The 20,725-nt window shown below is 38.2% G+C and overlaps 1 protein-coding gene across 2 annotated transcripts; it reads left to right on the top strand.

Annotated features, from left to right (window-relative positions):
• Nucleotides 1-1,297: 1,297 nt before the first annotated feature.
• Nucleotides 1,298-20,124, top strand: LOC122965744 (potassium voltage-gated channel subfamily H member 5-like). Of its 2 annotated transcripts, XM_044329937.1 has the most exons (12): nucleotides 1,298-2,210; nucleotides 4,384-4,507; nucleotides 5,042-5,148; nucleotides 5,312-5,440; nucleotides 6,551-6,666; nucleotides 7,311-7,703; nucleotides 7,847-7,939; nucleotides 8,972-9,401; nucleotides 14,494-14,693; nucleotides 15,671-15,923; nucleotides 16,579-16,775; nucleotides 18,837-20,124. In XM_044329937.1, exons 1-12 carry the CDS (start codon nucleotides 2,138-2,140, stop codon nucleotides 19,998-20,000), a joined length of 3,279 nt encoding a protein of 1,092 aa, XP_044185872.1. In that variant the 5' UTR covers nucleotides 1,298-2,137; the 3' UTR covers nucleotides 20,001-20,124. The 2 variants fall into 2 exon arrangements, with proteins under 2 accessions (XP_044185872.1, XP_044185871.1); XM_044329936.1 differs by lacking the exon at nucleotides 1,298-2,210 and having other exon boundaries at nucleotides 4,282-4,507.
• Nucleotides 20,125-20,725: the final 601 nt, after the last annotated feature.

Raw genomic sequence — 20,725 nt, 5'->3', positions numbered from 1 at the left:
TGCTTCACATCAAAAAAGACTTAAAATGAACATAAAAAACATGTGAATGTACATTAGATGGAAAATAAAACCCATTTGATAATATTAATGAGAGATAAAATAAAGTGAAAATGCCATAGACAGAATGCATACTTCAGTGGTGGTAATTTGAGACTTTAGTGAAAACTCAGAAAGTAGTTCACTATGTGTAACACAACTTTCCACTTTTAGCAGATGAATGTGAAAACAGCCTTCTAGTGTCAAACTCTGCACATAAATCATTCTGCACAGTGAAGCTCAAACATTCAACTGTTGGAACAAGAAGAAAAACACATTTTTGACCGGAGGGGGACTTTAAGTAGGCCAAAATAAGTAAAGTAGCACTACAACAGGTAAAAGTAAAAACAAACGACAAAAACACAATTTGAAAATACATCATTAGAAGTGAAAATTTTATCAGCAAAATACTAGATTATCAAAAGTAAAAGTACTCATCATGCTGAATGGCAACTTTCAGAGTATTATTGAATTATTATGAACATGTAAGCAGTATATTAATGTTGTAGAGATCTGCAGCAAATATACTTGTTTTAAGTATTTAATGTTAATCTGTCACAATGCATCATATTTTATAAACTGATCATACATTTTGTATATAAATCTGAATCCATAAAATAACTATTAGATACTCAAGTAAAGTATGAATCCCTCAAAACTGTACTTAACTGTACAGTACTTTAGTAAAAAATATTTGGGCACTTTACCTCATTGATATTTGATCGACATCTATTTTAAATATTGTGAATACTTTATCTCTTTATACGCTGAGGATAGTATTGATCTGCAGAATACAGTTATCATTTAAAAACTCAAAATATCGTAGATTGAAACTACAGCTATAAACTTTTTTGTATATTTACTAAACTAATTACAAACATCTTTAAAGTAGGCTACATCCTCCAAAAATATGAAAAGGTAGTACATCTCAGATTTCCTAGTCAAGGAGGACAAAATACTAACATTTCACTCGTTTATTTGGCTCACATCAGACATTTGTGATGTGATTTCTTTCTGCTTCTATTGTTCTGATGATCCCTCCGGATTTTATCACTGCCTGTTATATATTGATTATTCTCTGTATGGGGCTTTTTGTTGGCGCTTCTTATTTTTTTGTGAAAGTACAAACTCCAGTGGTGGAAGAAGTATTCAGATCCTTTCCTTACGTAAAAGTACCAAATACTCAATTACAAGTAGAAGTCCTGCATGAAAAATCCTACTAAAGTAAAAGTAGAAATGATAAATTTGAATAAAATGGTCTTCAAAATGTCTGATGTGAGTCAAACAACCAAGTGAGATGTTGGTTTTTTGTCCTCCTTGACCAGGAAATTTGAGATGTTTTACCTTTTCATATTTTTGGAACATGCTCACTGCATCTGAGAATCCCGTTTTTTAAGCACAACCTCCTTCTCCAATTCATCTTTAAAAACATTTTTGCCACATTGGACATGATTATTAGTTTTGGATAGCGGAGAAACAACAGGACATGTATAAGCCTGAATAATGCTTATAAATAAATCTCCATTCATATCCTATCATAAACTGAATAACAGGAGTGTCAAATAAATGCAGGCAGCTCCATGAAGCCAGAGACAATAATACCGGAAACATAGAGGGCTTTACTTCAGAGTAAAACCAACCAGTTTAATGTCTTTTGAGTGTTATGTAACATTTATAACAGCTACATCAGTGAAAAGAGATTCTCATTAAAGCAAGCAAAGATTATCTCAAGCTGTCTGTTACATGTATTGTGTGACTAAGCCGATCCTGTTAAAAACACTAAACTTAGACTTCTTGTGTAAGCCGAATTGGCTGAAGATGTAATATAAGCTGTGAAAGCTGCAGTTAGTTAAAATATGTATAATTCGCTTCATATTTCACATTAAATGGTCTTCAGTTTAAACACTCAGAAGGGAACAATATGCCACATTTCACCACGAGTCTTTTATTTGTGAAACCGTAATCCGGATGTAAGCCTTATTATTCTGCTCAACTTGACACGAGTGGTCCATTCACTCCTGTCTGGCAGACCGTCGAGGGGGGTAGACAGCATCAGCGCGAGCTCCGAGCAGCACTGAATCTCTGTCAGGAACCCTCCATAATGCATGGGGGCAAGAGAGGACTGGTGGCTCCGCAAAACACTTTTTTGGAAAATATTGTCCGGCGTTCCAGCGGTGAGTTTTTCTTTAAAAAAGGGGAAACAAGAATGAATGGATGTTGATTTGGCATGTCAGTCAAGTAACCCAGCAGGGCTTGGATGCTTAAACCTGCAGTGTTATTTCTATGTCTTTTAATGGGAGGCTGCATCAAATAACTCTATTAATCTATATATACTTTATGTATATAACTATTTTATCAAAAGTGCTTAAAATGGAGCCTCCCCAGAGAATTTCCCAATAGATTGTTTAAAAATTTAATTAATAATAAAAAAATGAACATAAATAATGAGACGGCTAATGTGAAAAAAAATGCATTTTCATTCTGACATAGATGAGGTTTGCACTGATGATCCACCTACTATAAGAGAGACCTTTCAGTTGACTTTCAGGGATGTATAATGTGGTTTGTGTTAATGGTTGCTCTACTGCACTTAATGGTATTTTATCTCCTGTTGTGCCAACATCACATACATCACAGTGTATTGTTTGACTGTAATATCTTTTCAGGGAGGAATTCTGTTATTAAAAATGGGTGAAAAGTGTCTTGTGTAAGTGAGATTTGAGTGTGTGTGAAATTACAAATGCCGTGCATGTCAAAGAAAATTGCAGTAGACAAGACAAGGCAAGTGTATTTATACAGCACATTTCAACAACAAGGTGATTCAAAGTGCTTTAGATAAAAACATTAAAAGCATTAAGATAAAGTGCAAAAAAAACCACATTATAAAAGGACATTTCAATACAATTAAATGTAGTTATTAAAGAGTTAAGCTAAATTAGAATAAGACAGATAAAATACAACAATAAAAGTTATAGTGCAGTGTAAGAAATTAATAATTATTTGATTTAATAAAAGGCAGCAGGAGAGTGGCAGCAGACCTGCAGTTTTCTGGGAGTTTGTTTCAGATATGTGGGTATAAAAACTGAAAACTGCTCCTCCATGTTTAGTTTTGACTCTAGGGACAGAAAGCAGACCTGTCCCAGATGACCTGAGAAGTCTGGATAACGTAGCAGAGGATCAGAAATGTATTTTGACCATAAACCATTCCGTACTTTATAAACCAACAGCAGTATTTTAAAAATCAATTCTTTGACAGACAGGAAACCAGTGTAAAGATCTGAGAACTGGAGTGATGTGATCCACTGTCTTGGTCTTAGTGAGGACTCGAGCAGCAGTGTTCTGAATCAGCTGCAGCTGTCTGATCAATTTCTTAGTTAGACCTGTAAAGACACTGTTACAATAGTCGAGTCTGCTGAAGATAAATGCATGAACAAGTTTTTCTAAATCCTGCTGAGACATAAATCCTTTAATCCTTGATGTATTCTTAAGGTGATAGTAGGCTGACTTTAGTAGAAACAAAAACAAACATGGATCAAGCATTTGTAAAGATATTGTTCACTTCAATAATATATTTTTGTGATAACAATCCGAGTCATTATTATGTGAATTTTTCCAGACTCAACCAAAACTTGCAGAGTAGATGCACAAACTCATCCAACAATCAAGCATCTAAGTTGAAGATAAACATGCAAATGCTCTAAGTTTGACAGCTTTGATCGCGAATGTGCAGCGTAATTTGGAGAAAATTTCCTTTGACTTTGTCCCTCAAGACTGCAGCTCCTCCAGACTGCTGTACAGCTGCAGAACTTTGCAGCTTCTCATCAATTTTTAATTAACATCAAGGATGGAACATAAACATTTTATCAACTATTTCTGCCCACTGACTTGTCTAATTACTCCTGTTTACTGCTGTTTTAAATACGAATGTTTTTTTCTTTTTGTTCCAGTTATATATATTTATTGTAGGGATATCAATAGCAGCAGCAGCATTTGTTTTATACTGGTTTAAATAATTGCATGAAGTAAAGATATACATATATACTGAAGATTTGGGTAAGTTCTGACACTAGTCAGCATGATTTATAGGAGGCTGTTAATGGAAAACAGCAACAAAATATCAGATTTAACTTAACATTTGCATAATGCTTCAATGGCACTGCAGCAAAAAAAATCAGTCCGGTTTCAATGTCTTTGCAGTTATATAACACCAGCTGCGACGATAATGAGGATGCCTCCACTTTCACAGACAAAACTCCCAAAGGTTGATCAACAGGTGTGTTATTCCTCTGGGTTGCAGGTTTGTTGCTGGTGGTGACAGATTTTTTTTTTCACACCATTTTATCTCAGAAACCAGTTTCCTGTTGGGAAATGCACAGATTGTGGAGTGGCCGGTTGTATACAGCAACGATGGATTCTGCAAGCTGTCTGGCTACCACAGAGCTGAGGTCATGCACAGGAGCAGCACGTGCAAGTAAGATGGTTTTTGTTGTATAATGGCCTGAATGTGAAGGTAGAGTGGGTGGTTTATATTTTAAGACACAGATGTTTTGCATCAGGAATCCTCAAGTAATTCTCAGTATCTGTATCCTCTCATGGTCACTTCTGTTGTTATTTCTAGAAAATGTGAGCAACATTCATTTAGAAAAATTAGAAGTATGTAGAATTGTTCAAAAGAAAGATGAAAGTCTGCCCACTGTAGCTCCCTTTTTCCTTTAGAGGCAGTTTAATGGGACATGCACTAGTGATGTTTCGAGCTACATGCTCTTCTTCAGACTGAAAAAGGGAGCTACAGTGTGTGGACTTTCATCTTTCTTTTGAATATTGTTTCTTTGGTCCAGCACCTGTCTAAAGTTTTTGGATGTGCACGTCTACTATGCTTTTTGAAGTATGCAGAATTGCTCAATCCACTTCAGTTATGTCTGTCTTTAATCATCTATCTTTGTTTCTCCATGACCATCCAACAATGACAAACTCCCATTCACTTTCTTTCTTTCTCCTGATGAAGTTTCATGTACGGTGAGCTGACCGATAAGAAGACAATAGACAAAATCAGACAAACGTTTGACAACTATGAGTCCAATTTCTACGAGGTGCTGCTCTATGCAAAGAGTAGTAAGTGTCGTTATTAAGCCCTATGTTTTTACAAAATACATTCTCCAATGCATGATTAACAGTGACATAGTTAGTCATCTTTATTTATCACTCATTTCCTCTTTTGTTAGAACATCGTCTATTTGTGCTCTCTCACAACTTTCATGTTGACTATTTCCTGCAGGAACACCAATATGGCTTTACATGCAGGTCGCCCCGATCAGGAATGAGAATGACAAGGTGGTGCTTTTCCTCTGTACCTTCAGAGATATTACACTTTTCAAACAACCGATTGAAGATGAAGCAACTAGAGGTGAGAGAGTTCATATTCTAGACCAAGTGCTTTCAACTTGAATGTGATCAGTATTTCACCGTAGTCATGATTCTCAATGAATGTACAAATAGCATCTGCATGTGCGTGAATGGATGAAACTGTTGTATTCTTTTATGTCTGGCAGTTTTATTTCTAATTTACTGAACGGTATGCGGTCCTACATTGATATCAGATTCATGATTCTTGATTGTGTGAATGTCTTTATTGAGCCCTTGTTCTCGCAGCTCAGTTTTACTTGATAAAAGCATGATGGTTGCAGTGTAGCCGATACATGAGCAGCTGTGACTTAACATACGTTTGTTTCCTGGTATGTAACATACAGACATCCAGGTGTTGTGTGTGCGGGTCAGTGAACACTGGTCTCTGTGGGTCTATACAGTGTCATTTCCCTGGGGATTAAGTGTGCCACTGAGACTTTTTACATCCATAAAGCAGAAACACAGGACACTCAGACCACATGAGGATTATAACTGTATGAAAATACTGCTGCTTTGCACACACAAGCATTTTCCAGCTGACAGAGTGACACTGTAGGTGACAAAATGTGACTGGTTTTACTGCAAAAATTGAAAAACCGTCTTGTTCAGAATCTAATTGCCATGTGCACAGATTTTTATCTTTGAGTTGTTGAATCATTTTGTATTGTTACTTATATAGAGAGGAACATACTTGTTTACTGTACACAGAATTTATTAAGTTATCTAATACAGTACAAATAATGAAAATAATAAGTAAACGAAGTCTGGATTGATTGGAAAGTCTGCCACAATGATGCATTCATGTACAATCTTATCAAAATGGATAAATTACTTTCCTGCATGGATGGTAGTTTGTCAATGCAATTGTGTCAAAGCCTCCCATCAGCACCCGTCTGCCTCCTTCCTCCATTAGTAATAAATAAATAAAAATAAATACACTCTGTCTGTTTTTAATATCAGTAATATGGTAATTTTCTTTATTTTCATGAAGTTAATTAATTTTGAGCTGAATGCTGCCTTTGCAATATTGGTCAAATCATTGGAGAATTTGTAATGCCATGTTGTGGTGTATGCCTTAATAAAAATGATCTGTCTTTTCGTTTGTGGTCAGGATGGACAAAATTTGCCAGGCTGACGCGGGCACTGACCAACAATCGCAACCTGGTGCAACAGTTAGCGCCGCTGAGCAAGACTGAGGTCACCCATAAGCCCTCCAGACTGGTTGAGGTGAGCAGCTTCCAGGTTTAAAAGAAGTGGTTTTCAGATGCTCTGTATTCACATAAAAATAGCTCAAGTTCAACCAAGAAGAACATAAGACAGTCGATCTGGAGTTTAAAAAGAGAATAATAGTTTTTCCAACCAAGCTTTACCACCTTGTGAAGAACTAATCCACCCTAAAATCCAGTAGGATGGTGAGAAAAACAGCTACAGAAACAGTTAAATGTACATTTTTTGTAATTTGTTTGTATTTTATATTAAATTTTCACTTTATTATTACAAACCCCAGCAAAAAAGAGTTTTTGTTTTTAGGGGCATTGATCTGATCAGAGACATGCCCCAGTGTTCTAAAACTGGCTAGGGAAATATAGGACATTAATAACTGTACTAGAAGTGGAAAAGGCAGGTTGAGAGAATATCATGATAACAAAAACATGTATTTCAGCACTTTTTCAGTTTGCCAGTGACTTCAGGAAAACACTGTAGATCAGTGAGTGATGAAACTGTAGATACTAATCCAAAGATAAGATACAGAAATGATTTCATGACATTTCAACTGACATCCTTAATTATTAACTGGAAGAATCGCTGCTCACATTTTACATAAGATTCTGTTCTCATGATGTTTATTCCTGTTCACTGTCAATGAAAAGGCTCTCCAGCTGGGATCAGACATCCTCCCTCAGTACAAGCAAGAAGCCCCTAAGACCCCTCCACACATCATCCTCCACTACTGTACCTTCAAGACCACCTGGGACTGGGTCATCCTCATCCTCACCTTCTACACTGCCATCATGGTGCCCTATAACGTCTCATTTAAGACCAAGCAAAACAATTTGGCATGGTTGGTGCTGGACAGCATCGTGGACGTCATCTTTTTGATTGACATCGTGCTCAACTTCCACACTACCTTCGTGGGTCCCGCTGGAGAGGTCATTTCAGATGCGAAGCTGATACGAATGAATTACGTGAAAACGTGGTTTGTCATTGACCTGCTGTCCTGTCTGCCCTATGACATCATTAACGCCTTTGAAAATGTGGATGAGGTAAGTGAATTTCAAGACTGTTGCTTAAATTTTCTGACAATTCTTTTTATTTATCATTGATTTATTGCTGAAATGGCACAGGAATTGATACTTCACACTGCATGTAAATACTAAAACATTTCTGCTTGACTGTTTCTATGAAGGATGTCATCACATCTGCCTCTCCAGCGAGTCATGTCCGTGACGCCTCCCATTTCCATAGGAATAGCACAAGGATGGAGGACTCTGTGCTACCAGTAAGAAAAGTCATGTTTTTCTTTTAAAGCTGCTTTAAGCAATATTTTTATATTAACAAGGAATCTAATTATTAAGTGTACATGAAAGGAACATAGTGAGACACCCGCAGAGAGTTATTCCAGCACCAAACAGCAGACAGACAAAATTACTGACTACCAGCTGAACATAGTGGAGCATTTAGCTGCCAAAGAGCCAAATATTTCCCTCAAGAGTTGGTGGAGACCAAATTAGAGTTTAAAAAAAAGCAGGAGTGTTGGATTTATATTATCAGGTGGACAGAAACTCTAAATGAAATGCCAAATTGTTTGCGGATAGGTTCCATATATATCAACATAAAAGGTGATGATAAGTCAGTGTTGTGTTTTCTTTCTTGTTTCTGCTGCTAGTTAATGCATTAAATCAGCTGCAACTTCTAAGAAATGTGATACAAACAGCCCCTTATATGATTGCTGCTAGATTCAAATAAGACAACCCAGATTTTTATATTGCTAACGTCTGCAAAACTGTCACTGCTGTATGGGGCCTTTAAATAAAACAAGAACCTCATGACCTGCTCTTTCGGGTCAGACAGAGGTAATCTGACTAGTGTTTTAATTTTTTATAAAGAGTTGAAAAATGACTTTGTGTAGCCAAGTTTATGGAACAATCTCAGTCATACTCACTGAATCCATAAAGGAAAACCTTTTGAATAATCAATGCAGTTGGGCTGCAACTAATGGTCATTTTCAATACTTAATAATCTGTTGATTATTTTCTTGATTAATCATTTATTCCATAATCTCCCAAACCCAAGTTGACATATTTGAATAGCTTGTCTTGTCCAGCAGACAGCCCAAAACCCAAAGATACTCATAGAGGACAAAGAAAGCTAGCAAATATTTCACATTTTTAAAAGTTGATCTTTTGACATTTTTGTTGCTTATATTGTTAATCGATTTTTAAAGCAGTTGCAGATTAATCTTTGACTAATTGTTTCACCTCTCCACTACAGTACGTCTTGCTCACCTCCTCCAACTGTCTTTGCTCTGTAGGGTCTCAGCAGCCTCTTCAGCTCCCTAAAAGTCATCCGCCTGCTCCGTTTAGGCCGAGTGGCCCGGAAATTGGACCACTACCTGGAGTACGGGGCAGCTGTCCTGGTTCTGCTGGTGTGTGTCTTCGGCCTCGTGGCTCACTGGCTGGCCTGCATCTGGTACAGCATCGGGGACTATGAGGTCATCGACGAGACCACAAATACCATCAAGACAGACAGTTGGCTCTACCAGCTGGCCCTGAGTATCGGTACTCCTTACCGCTACAACACCAGTGGTACCGGCCAGTGGGAGGGCGGCCCAAACAAAGACACGCTGTACATTTCCTCTCTTTACTTCACCATGACGAGTCTCACCACCATCGGGTTTGGCAACATTGCTCCGACCACAGATGGTGAAAAGATTTTCTCCGTTGCTATGATGATGGTGGGCTGTAAGTTACTTTCCACCATTTTATATTAAATACTCCAAAGGTTTAATAAGATCTACAAAAAGTATTTCAAAATTTCCTTACATCAAAAATATTCAGCTTTTTATTTTCTCCAGCTGAAGTGAAACAAATCTATTGGGTCTGATATTACACAACAAATATTATCATTACCTTTCTTGATATGATTGATGGTCAATGGACACAATAATCCAATACAGATACACACAAGCTATCTTTATCGCAGACACAGACACATACAAACATCTTGTAATAAGCACAAGGCCTCCAGTCTTTCCTATGTTCTCCTGAGCCTGTGAGCGATCAAACCTAAATTTATCAGCTGGCAGAGGACAGTTTGTCAAGTGAAATTCAAGTGAAATTATTTTCAAGACAGCTTAAGTCAAAGCGACCACTGTTTTTCTTCCTTGGTGAACATGCAGAACAAGCTTGACAGTGCAAACCCATTGGATTAGAGGACAAAGGCACATCAGCTCCACTGTTGTTTCAGCGGCATATGAAGACATTATGTAGGGTCCAAAACATTGATTCATGACATTAACAAAGAAAAGTTTGCATCAGAAGTACCACAATAGATGTCCCTTTTCCCTGAGTGACACTAATTTCTAGTGGCATATGTCACTTACTATATAAATAGCATGTCACTCATGTTCGTCTGACAGATACTGACAGATACTGCTTCCCACACATTTGGATACTGGTATCTTTGTGGCTAGTGGCATTAATTTTAAACCATGGATGTATTATAGGAACCGGACACCGGACTCAAGGATGGCGATCATTCACTTGAATGAAAATTGCTCGCCTGGCACATAGGCCCAGAAAGATTTCTAGCTTCCACGTTTGCGTCTGCATTGTGCGGTCCACTGAATACGCACATTAGTGTTCAACTTTACACTGTGAGGTCACAAACTTTAAAATTGCTTTTCAAGGCTCTGGGAAAGTTTTACAACTATAAAACCTTCATGGATTAAAAATTCATAAAAGAATGAGTCATAACTGGGCTTGTTTGCAGTTTAAGGTGTCCTGTCAACAGTTTTGTAGACGTCTCTTATAATATTGGTGTATGGGGAAAAATCTTTGAGGTCCAAGGCGAGTTTTTTGCTGCATTACCTTAAGTGTCCACTGGGGAAACTTGGCAGCAAGGCTGAGTGGTTGCACTGTATCCATGTCTCTAAATACATCCATGATTTAAACCACTAGCATGTTACACATTTAACACTGTAGTCAATTAAACTAAGCAATTACCAACTTCATACAAAATAATTCAATATACACATATGATAGAATTTAACTGTTTATTGGTTTTGTCACTCAAGCTTTGTCTGAGCTATACAGTATGTTATATATAATATATAATAGCTTTTCCAGCTAGCTAGCTGCCACAGACTGACAGTATAGCAGTGACAGCTAACTGCTAGGAATGGTTATTATCTGCCAGTAAAGTGAGATAAACTACCAGTTTCAAACAGCAGCTGCAGGTGGACGGTGGAGCAGTAACATGTCATTGATAAGTGGAATATTTCAGTTGTGTACTAATAGCCATCACTCCAAAAGAAGCCGACTGTACACCAAATGAGGCATGTTTTCACTTTATTCACGCATGAATTCATTCATACCAGTAGATCCTTGCAGGAGCCGAAACAATCTGGATGCATTTACTTGCATGCTAGACATGATAATGTGCTCCGTAGCCCTGCTGGCTCTCTAACAGCTGCATATGGTGTAATTGTTGTACAGGTCCAGGAAGATCTTCACAGATATGAAGTCAAATTTAAATTTAGTATGATCAACAAATAGCTTACAGATACGTGTTCAGTGTAGCAGAGATCAACATTGTTGTATGTTAATTTAGATCATTTTACTTTGACTTGATGTTGCTTATGTGCATTTTTATAATAATCAATAAAATACACACACACACAAAGCAGCATATACAAATTAATGTAGGTGATATACATTTTTGATTGTGTTAAATTAAAAACACAACTACAATAAAGCAGAGTAATTCAGCACTTTGAGCTGCAGATACTGTATGAAAGATGAAGTAACAGTATGTTTCCGTTGGTACAGACAAGAGAAATTTGAGGCTCAGCATGTTTTCTGTGCTTTTCTCTCCTTCTTGCATGGCCTTTGTTGCAGCATGCAGGAAACTGCCAGGGCAGCAGGGACAGTCCCTCCCTCATTTTAGATTTACATTATACAAGGAAGTATCAGGTTTAGATTATAAAGTAGGGCTGAGGTAGAATCCATGTACTGTATCTCCCAGTCTTTCAACCTAAATGTAGATTTTCCTTTTCATCAGCAACTCTGCACATAAATTTGTGCTATTATGATACAAATGTGCCTGATTTAGCCAAATAGTTAATGATTTTTTTTTTCATTCTTAAATCTCAGAGAGAATTTTTTTATGCATACATATTTCTTTACTCTTGACAGTAGATATTAGGTAACCTAGAGATAACATTTTGTACTCTTGACTCTGGTCATGTACAGTACTAATTCACATTTAGCTGCAGTCACGGTGCTCGAGTTTAGGACTCGGCTTTGTCGATAATAAAAAGTGACATCTTCAGCGCCCATCACAGCCTGCTCTATGAGGCTCGGACTGGAGGTTGGTCATCACTACCCGCTAACAAAAGAGCATTGCTTTTATGTTCATTCATAAAGCTCCTTGTCATTTTTATTATGCTTTAAATACTAGAACTAAAGGATCAAATTTCTTTGTATTTCATAATTTACTTTATTGCTCATTGCCCTGATACTTTATCCAAAACATTAGGGACATATAGCTGTTTTAATGGAGACAACTGAACAAGGTGAATCCAGGTAAAAGCTAGTAACCCTTATTGAATCCCCTTTCAAACATAGGCAGTGGGGTTTTTTTACATTCAGACCATGACGTAAAACTGTAAATTAGATTAAGCTTGTTATGTCGATTCTTGTGTAACTTGAACTTAGCAGTGATGCAGTTTTGTGGACCTCAGTGTGTTGTGTAACACTACTACGTCTTATAACCACTGTATACCCTGCCTTAATAGTTCTTTAAGATCATATTTCTAACTTAACATTAATATGAACATTAAACACACTATTGCAAATATTTCATTCACAAAAATGAGTTCATCCACTTCAAAGATGACTGCTTTTATAATGTGAAGTTATTGAAACTAAACCAATAGGTCGCATCCACCTCATTTGAATTATTTTGAACATCTTCACAGAAATAGAAATTGCTATTTTTATACTGCTGCCTGTATTATTTCCATCACCCACTTCAGTTACAGTAATAGCTTCACCTTTAGTGTCACTGCTTCCACTGTCAGCCTTTGCTTACAATTCCTCCGTCACGACTCGCCTTCGTGTCCTAACCTTTGGCCCACTCCTCTAAAACAGCATGTAAAGTGATGCAATAAAAACTGCGAGGAAAACACAAACTGACTGCCGTGCTACAACATTTGTACTTCCGAAAGTAAACACCCATTACTCTGGTGGTGTTTCGATCACGAAGATCACTCAGTCACACTGAGGCGTCGGATTCAATTACGGCCAATAAATCTCCTGCTACAGATATACTAATTATGTGAGAGGAGAGAGGAGAGGAAGGAAGGGAGAGTTTGCCTGAAGGCTCCAGTGTAGTAAACGGACAATGAGCCATCACGTTAGATATGTATCCTAACCTCTGCGATCCTGCCGTGGCGACTGGAGACGACTCTTTCCCCTTGAGTGGGTAAAACCTCACGATAAGAGATCCTGACTGACTCTTTGAGGTCACTGCAGCGCTGCAGCACAGGACCCTCCGAGGAAATGTGCATTAGCTATGAATTATATTATACAGGCTCAATCCACCACTCGCTGTGTGCGTACGTGTGTTCACTTTTTAATGTTAACCATATTGTCAACCATACTGAATTATACCGCATATTATAGAATACATGTACAGTAGAGATGCACTGATAGTGATACTATATATCGGATATCAGTCTGATAGTGACTCAAATAGCTGGATCTGGTATTGGATACCATTATTTTAATACATAACAACTCAGTAAATGTATATCTATGTATTTATTTGTTACATTTTGTTTTACAAAGTTAGGAAACAATGTTTAAGTCAAGCCTGATGTTGCCTCACACATAAAAGAATGATCCCAGTCTCTTCCACACATGAAGCATATAGCTTATTAATTAACAATGGTATCGGATCAGTACTCGGTAACGGCTGATACCCAAAGCCCAAATATCAGTATCGGTACTGAAAAAGCCAGATCAGTGCATCTCTGATGTACAGTGAAGTAAGTTACCCAACAAAATCCCATTATTTGCACTGAAATGTGCAGCTGGTTTTGTAAAATGAAAGCCATCGGTGAAATATTGTTTACTTTATTATTCTCTTCCTGCATTTTATCACATGAACGCCAACTTCTCACACATTTCCAAGATTTTTTCTCCCCTTTTACAATAAAACAGAATTTTTTGTACTGTAACGTTCCATTAAATTACCCATTAATGACGATGCAAATAAGGTGCTAACAGGATTTTAAAGGGGTAATTAATGGATACATTTAAGTCTTGCAATATATAACAGTATGTATTGACATATATCCTTTGTTTTATACTTAAAAAGTGCCTTCATTTTTCAATTAAGGTGAATGTTCTGGGATGGTTTTATGTGTTTTGTTCCATTTAAAAAGGATTTTTACTCCTTAATAAACCCTCAAACTGTCCATATAATCCATTAAAACACCTCAATATGTTACAATCCTTTCCATTAATTATTGCCATGTAAAAAAAAGCTACAAGGTAAGTGGTACATGTAATGTTATTTGTTCAATTTTAAGGGTATTTTACCAAATGTGAGGTGTAAATACCTGAATACTGTTTGAAATGAATCCCATAAATATCGTTTATTTTCCTAAAAGCGTTTCAGACCTTCATGTAAACTAAAATTCTAATAATCCCGAATGATTTGCTAGAATAAAACATGTCATGTGATGCCATCTGATGTTGAATAAATCAGCAACCTGCATGTTTGTAAGGCAGCCTGCGTGACTTTGCTCTATGTGTTTTGTTTCAGCGCTGCTCTATGCCACCATCTTCGGAAATGTCACCACCATCTTCCAGCAGATGTACACCAACACAAACCGCTACCATGAGATGCTCAACAACGTGCGCGACTTCCTCAAGCTTTATCAGGTTCCCAAAGGTCTGAGTGAGAGAGTCATGGACTTCATTGTCTCCACCTGGGCCATGTCTAAGGGCATCGACACAGATAAGGTATTATTATTATTACAGTATTAGTAGTAGTTTATAATGTCCAAGTCTTGGTAACAAGCTCTAAAATGATAATGATCCGGATGTATATATCTGATAATACATTAGGAGCAATGCACTTAATATATCCTCAGTAATTTATTAAGGGAAATTGCATATAGTTTATTGTTGTTATATAATTTTGATATATACAGTTATATACAGAGGTTTGTAGTGCACATATGTGCTTCATGTGTAAAAGTCCAAAGTTGAACTGATTGAGGACTGACAGCGGTGTCGCTGACTGTTAAAAAAGAAGAATGCTATCATTTTTAACACTATCATAAAAATATATGGGCATTGCTGACAGGCGATTTGAACGAGAACGAGCCTCAAAGGTCACAACAGAAGACGGAGTACACTCGTTGACTCTCAAGGGTTCATTGAAACTTTGCTTTAGGGGTATTTTAGTGGTATTTTTATAAATGCCTGCCTGTGTGGTTGGAAATGAATGGAAAAACTCTTGCTTTTGATTATCAAGAGTTCTGCAGTAAAGTGTATTTGTTGCGTAGTTAAAGCATTGCACTTTCATAAAGTTGAGAAACTCACAAGAGACAGATTTAAAAAACTAAAAAAACTAAAAGACAAATGGTCAAAATTAAAGCAGCAGAAGTCGAGACATCCTGACTTTAATCCCTAGTTTGAGTTAAGCTCCAAAACCTGGTTCCTACAATTCCCATAATGCAACTCAGTAGCATCTTTTGTTCAACCTTCCCTGTTAACTGTAAATGCCCATGTATTTCAAACTTCTTCCCCAAGTTTGTAGTGCACACTTTCTGTTATAAATTTGTCTCAATCATCAGGGTCATTTTAAGACATTATACACGTTTCCACAGAGTTTTACTCTTTATGACAAGTAAACTGTGTAAAATTGGTGGAGTGCCCCTTTAATGCTGTAAACCTGCACAGTTTTTTAATGACACTCTCACCATCTCTCTCAGGTTCTCTCAATTTGTCCCAAAGACATGCGAGCAGACATCTGCGTCCACCTGAACAGACAGGTGTTCAACGACCACCCGGCGTTTCGTCTGGCCAGTGACGGCTGCTTGCGCTCTCTAGCTGTAGAGTTTCAGACCACACACTGCGCACCTGGGGACCTAATCTTCCATATCGGCGAGAGCGTCGACACCCTCTGCTTTGTAGTCTCTGGTTCACTTGAAGTCATCCAGGATGATGAGGTCATTGCAATACTAGGTAATCCGACGCAATACTATGAAATAGACTGTGCCAAGTTTTATCAAGGCACATGTTGGCGCAGATAAAACTGGAGCAAAGGTTGTGATTAGTCAAATCAAGTAGATATCTTTTAACGTTACAGTCTTTTTAGTGCCAAAGTCCCTCTTTTTCTTACTGTACTTCCACTGCAGCTCAACAGGGCAACACAAAGAGGGAAGTTGATGCTAAAAAGACTGTAAATGTGACAGATATCCACTTGATATGACTAACTCAGACTGCTGAAGGCTCATATAAGCTTCTGATAAACTTTTAAATGCATTTTTGCACAAAATGATCCCCATCACTTACATTGAAAGCAGATTTGAAGGAGATATTTAATAGCCAGTATGAACAAGAGGATGATTACAGTGAGGAAAACCTCTTTTCGTGTTTATATGGGCACCTAACTGTTGTTTTAAGACAAAATTGTGAACCTCTCCTTTAACTGTATCATGATGATACTCACTACCAGTGAGTACCACTTTTATTCCTGTTATTTGTCTTTTTCACAGAAAGACTTTTGTACAGTTTGCTGTTTTTCCACATATTCTGAGCTCCCATTAAAAAGGAAATTGTACTTTTATCTGTGATGTTTAGGTCAAAGACACTTAGATCAATGTCTTGCACCGTGCAGGTAAAGGTGACGTGTTTGGAGACGTGTTCTGGAAAGAGACCACGCTGGCCCGTGCTTGTGCAAATGTCCGCGCCCTGACTTACTGCGATCTGCATGTCATCAGGAGAGAAGCTCTGATGAGGGTGCTGGACTTTTACACAGCATTCGCCAACTCATTTTCCCGCAACCTCATCCTCACCTGCAATCTACGAAAACGGGTAAAAATCACTCTTAACGCTCTTAAAATTACACTTGTTGGTTTTTTTCTGTCTCTCTTTCTTTCATGTCTGATCTCAGTGAAACAGGTTTAAACAAGGCAACTAAACAGTGCAGTTATTTATTGTTATTTATTAATACTCATGCTGTGCAGTCAGACTTTGTTCAAAGTTTCCAAAAATAACACGTTTTAGGTTGAGTTTGGAAATATGCATAAAATGATGCGTTAGACATCTAGAATATTTTGTTTTGATGAACTGTAACAACCTTAAAGCTACTTAAGGCGAAACAAGAGGGAACAACTGAATGTTAAAGGTTTAAAAAAAAGCCTTATCTCAGTTATATCAGTGTTCTTCACTCATAAATCGTTACATATAATGTGAAAATTGCATAAAATAATTACACATGCACATTGTTTCCAAACTTTCAGCAGCTTGTTCACTAACATTTCAGCGGGCAATTAAAAATAATTATCCAAACAAGGACTAATTAATATTTGATAGAGCTTCTCCAGGCAATATAATATAAATCCCATTAAGGCACTGAGATTTATTGCTTTACAGCCTTGAGACTAAGTTGCTTATATGTCTCTGTAATGTTATCCTATGGGATCATTGTTACATAAATAAATAAATCTTAATGGATATTCCCTTTAAAGTCACTCTGGTACGTGAGGTTTGTTGAGGTTTTTGTTCTGTAGTGGCTTATGTGAAATAATTCAGATGTAGATTTTGAACATTACACATGATCAAATATGCACGTTCATGAAGCACATATAAACAAACTTACATTTACTTAATATGATTTGTTTATCAATTCTTTACACATTAAAAACACAGAAGCCTACTAAAACAGTGTTTACCAAAGGATGCTGATTCATAATAATGTTTTACTACATCTCTGACTTTTCTAGGTTGTGGCACTGCTCCTTTAGAAGAGGTCTTATGTAATCATATATACTGAATTCACACAACATCAGTGAAGCAGCGCTAAATCGGAACAGTTTCAAAGCAAATTGTGTCTACGCGATGAAAGATTTATGGCTTTTACTTAAAATGTATTCAATGAAAATAAAGCCATCCATTATTAATATGAGCAGCATTTAGAAACCCTTCATGCCTGCATCTCCACCCCCTTAACTGTGAAGCAGGTTCGACACACTGATTATAGATTGCTGCAACATAGATTGTTATATTAGATTTTATGTTTATCTTTATGTTTCGCCTATAAATCTACAAATAAATACATTTTCATAGGAGAATCTTTTGCTTTCATACAGCCGAGTTTTGATGATTTACTTTCTGGTTTCAGTGTGTGTTTGCTTTGTGCAGCTTTATGATTACATGCATTTCCTCTTGACCATAAAAGTGCCCTAGAGCTTGAGGTGATGTCCAAGAACAAGGTAAGACAAGATATAAGATAAGATAAGAAGTTAATCAGTTAGAGATAAGTAAAGCCTTGAAAAAACTTTGCCTTAAACTTAAATCTCCAGTGGTTTCTAAAGACTCGTAACATACGGGATTTAATCATCACAAGGAATGTCAGAAGATCTGAAGCAATGCTTTGGAGTTGTGAGAAAAAACACTGTTGCTATGAAAGTTCATCATAAATTTGGGTTGCATATGCTTTAATATGTGATATTTTGGTGAACATTTGGACACTTAGAGCTGCTCACACTGCAGGTTATTGGATTGATAGATACTGCCAGAATGTCTTCAACAACATAGAATAACAATGTTTGCAACAACCAAGTGAAACAAGTATCAACTTTTTCCCTCCTTTGTCTTCTGATTCAGAAACCTTTAGGGCCTAGATATCGCTCCGTTATTGCATTATCGCTCCGTTAACAGTTTCCCTTGTGCATTGCTGCTCTCAAGTCTTTAATATTTCAACATACATAGCAGCTCCAGATGGCTATCCATGCTTTAAAGCTGCATTATATATTTACATTGTTTCATCGAAGTGGAGCACAATGTGCAGTAAGTCTCCTATGTAATTTAAAAGTTGCTTTAGTGAGTATGCCCCACATCGCTGTCCTCATGCACAGATCATCCCTCTTGCAGATAGTCTTCAGAAAGATTGCTGACATGAAGAGGGAGCAGGAGCGCCAGAGGAACGAGGTGACTCTCTCCATTCCTGAAGACCACCCGGTTCGCAAGCTGTTCCAGAGGTTCAGGCAGCAGAGAGACGGTCAAACACCAGAAGAGTCTTACTTCGATCATAGCTTTGTGCAGGTGGAACCGCAGCACCACCAACGCACGGACTCAAACTCTTACACGCAATGTCAGACTCTATCTCCTCAGCAGCAGGAGTACAGCTCCACAGTGCAGAATAATGCACCCTGTACAGGAGGGGGAGGTGCAGCCAGTGAATGTAGCATGGCCGCCCCTCTGCAGGACTCACAAGTTTTTATCCATACTGAAAAGTCAGAGCAAAGCTGTGCACAAGAGGTCGAGGAGTCTAGATTAAGGCCTTGTGCAGAGAATCAGATGTGTCAGAGGGTCAACAGCCCTGTGCAGAGGAGTGGTGCAGGTGGAGAGGGAGCTGGAGGTGGCGCCACCAGCCGGGGAGGCGCTCGAGGCTGGGCAAAGTTTAGAAAAGGCACCTCTGTTGCACCACCGCCTCCTGCTGTTGAGCAGGAAAAGCAGCCGCAGAAGCCGGAGGACTGGCCTAAAGGATCACAGTCCTCAGAACAATTAGCAGCTGCTAACAAGAACCAGGACTCAGAGGAAAGCGGAGAGACGGGGAGCACAGAGGGCAGCAAGAGTGCAGGAGAAGCAGGTGACGAAACAAGCGCCCTGCACAAAACAGACTCCTGCGACAGTGGAATTACAAAGAGCGATCTGCGTATCGACCGAGCCGGAGATTCAAGAAGTTCCTTTGAGCGAAGCCCAATGGAAAAAAGCCCAATGGAGAGAAATCCATTCGAGCACAGTCTCGGGGTTGACAGCGAGGTCTCCCTCAAACACACTTTTGTGCAGCCAGTGTCAGAACAAGCTCTCCTTCAAGCGACGCTGCATGAAGCCAAACTGGAGCTGAAGGCGGACATTCAGATACTGAGTGGCCGACTGTCGGTCCTCGAGTCTCATGTGAGCGAGATCCTCAGGTTGCTGTCTTTAAAAAGAAGACTCTCGCTGCCGCCGACTTCGTCCCCAAAGGCAAGAGTCAGGAGTCAAGACTCTGCTTCGAGGCCTGTCACACCAAAAACAGATGATGGACCCTTTTGAATCCACTAAATAGAAAAAAACAGTTTGCATGTCCTGCTGGCATGCCAAAGAAATGTCTTGCATTAAAGGTGCAGTGTGTAGAATTTAGTGGCATCTAGTGGAACAAAATGGAATATAATATTAGTAAGTATGTTTTAATTAGCTTATAATCACCTGAAAATAAGAATTGTTGTGTTTCCATTATCTTAGAATGAGCTCTTTATATCTACAGAGGGAGCGGATCCTCCTCCACGAAGCCCGCCATGTTGCACCGCCATGTTTCTACAGTAGCCCAGAACAGACAAACCAAACATTGACTCTAAAGAAGGCCTTCCTCTTTTTTCGTGAGTTTCGCAGCCACCGTAGGTTTTCCTACACGCTTGGAAGGGGTGGGTGATGGGAGGGGTCTTCAGTTTGTTGCAATGTCCAGTTTGACCGCTAGAGGCCACTAAATCCTTCACACTGGTCCTTTAAAAACTTGGCTGCATGTAGAAATCCCTTTCATAGTAGCACCACAAAAACCCAGGGATTTTTCTAATAGTCTTCAACTTTTGAGGCACTTTTACATTTGAGAATGCCAAGAAGGAACAGGAACTGTTACTGAACTAATTATTATAAGGAAATTTTACAAACATCATAAAACAACGTAGAGCCACGTATCTAATGTGTGATGAAGGCTTTTGATGAATCATGTTAGCCTGATGAGACTCTCAGTGAAAATACAGAAGAGCTGAGGTACATTTCTA

This window comes from Thunnus albacares, chromosome 16, assembly GCF_914725855.1.
Source record: "Thunnus albacares chromosome 16, fThuAlb1.1, whole genome shotgun sequence".
Lineage (NCBI taxonomy): Eukaryota > Metazoa > Chordata > Actinopteri > Scombriformes > Scombridae > Thunnus > Thunnus albacares.
Note: the sequence above shows the minus strand (reverse complement) of the source record. Positions and strands in the feature narration are given on the sequence as shown.

Excerpts from the sequence above, each read along its gene's own strand:
- LOC122965744 (XM_044329937.1), top strand. The coding sequence starts at position 2,138 with ATGCATGGGGGCAAGAGAGGACTGGTGGCTCCGCAAAACACTTTTTTG. Across the intron at positions 5,149-5,311 it reads GCTGCTCTATGCAAAGAGTA|GAACACCAATATGGCTTTAC; the intron begins GTAAGTGTCGTT and ends TATTTCCTGCAG. Across the intron at positions 14,694-15,670 it reads AGGGCATCGACACAGATAAG|GTTCTCTCAATTTGTCCCAA; the intron begins GTATTATTATTA and ends CATCTCTCTCAG.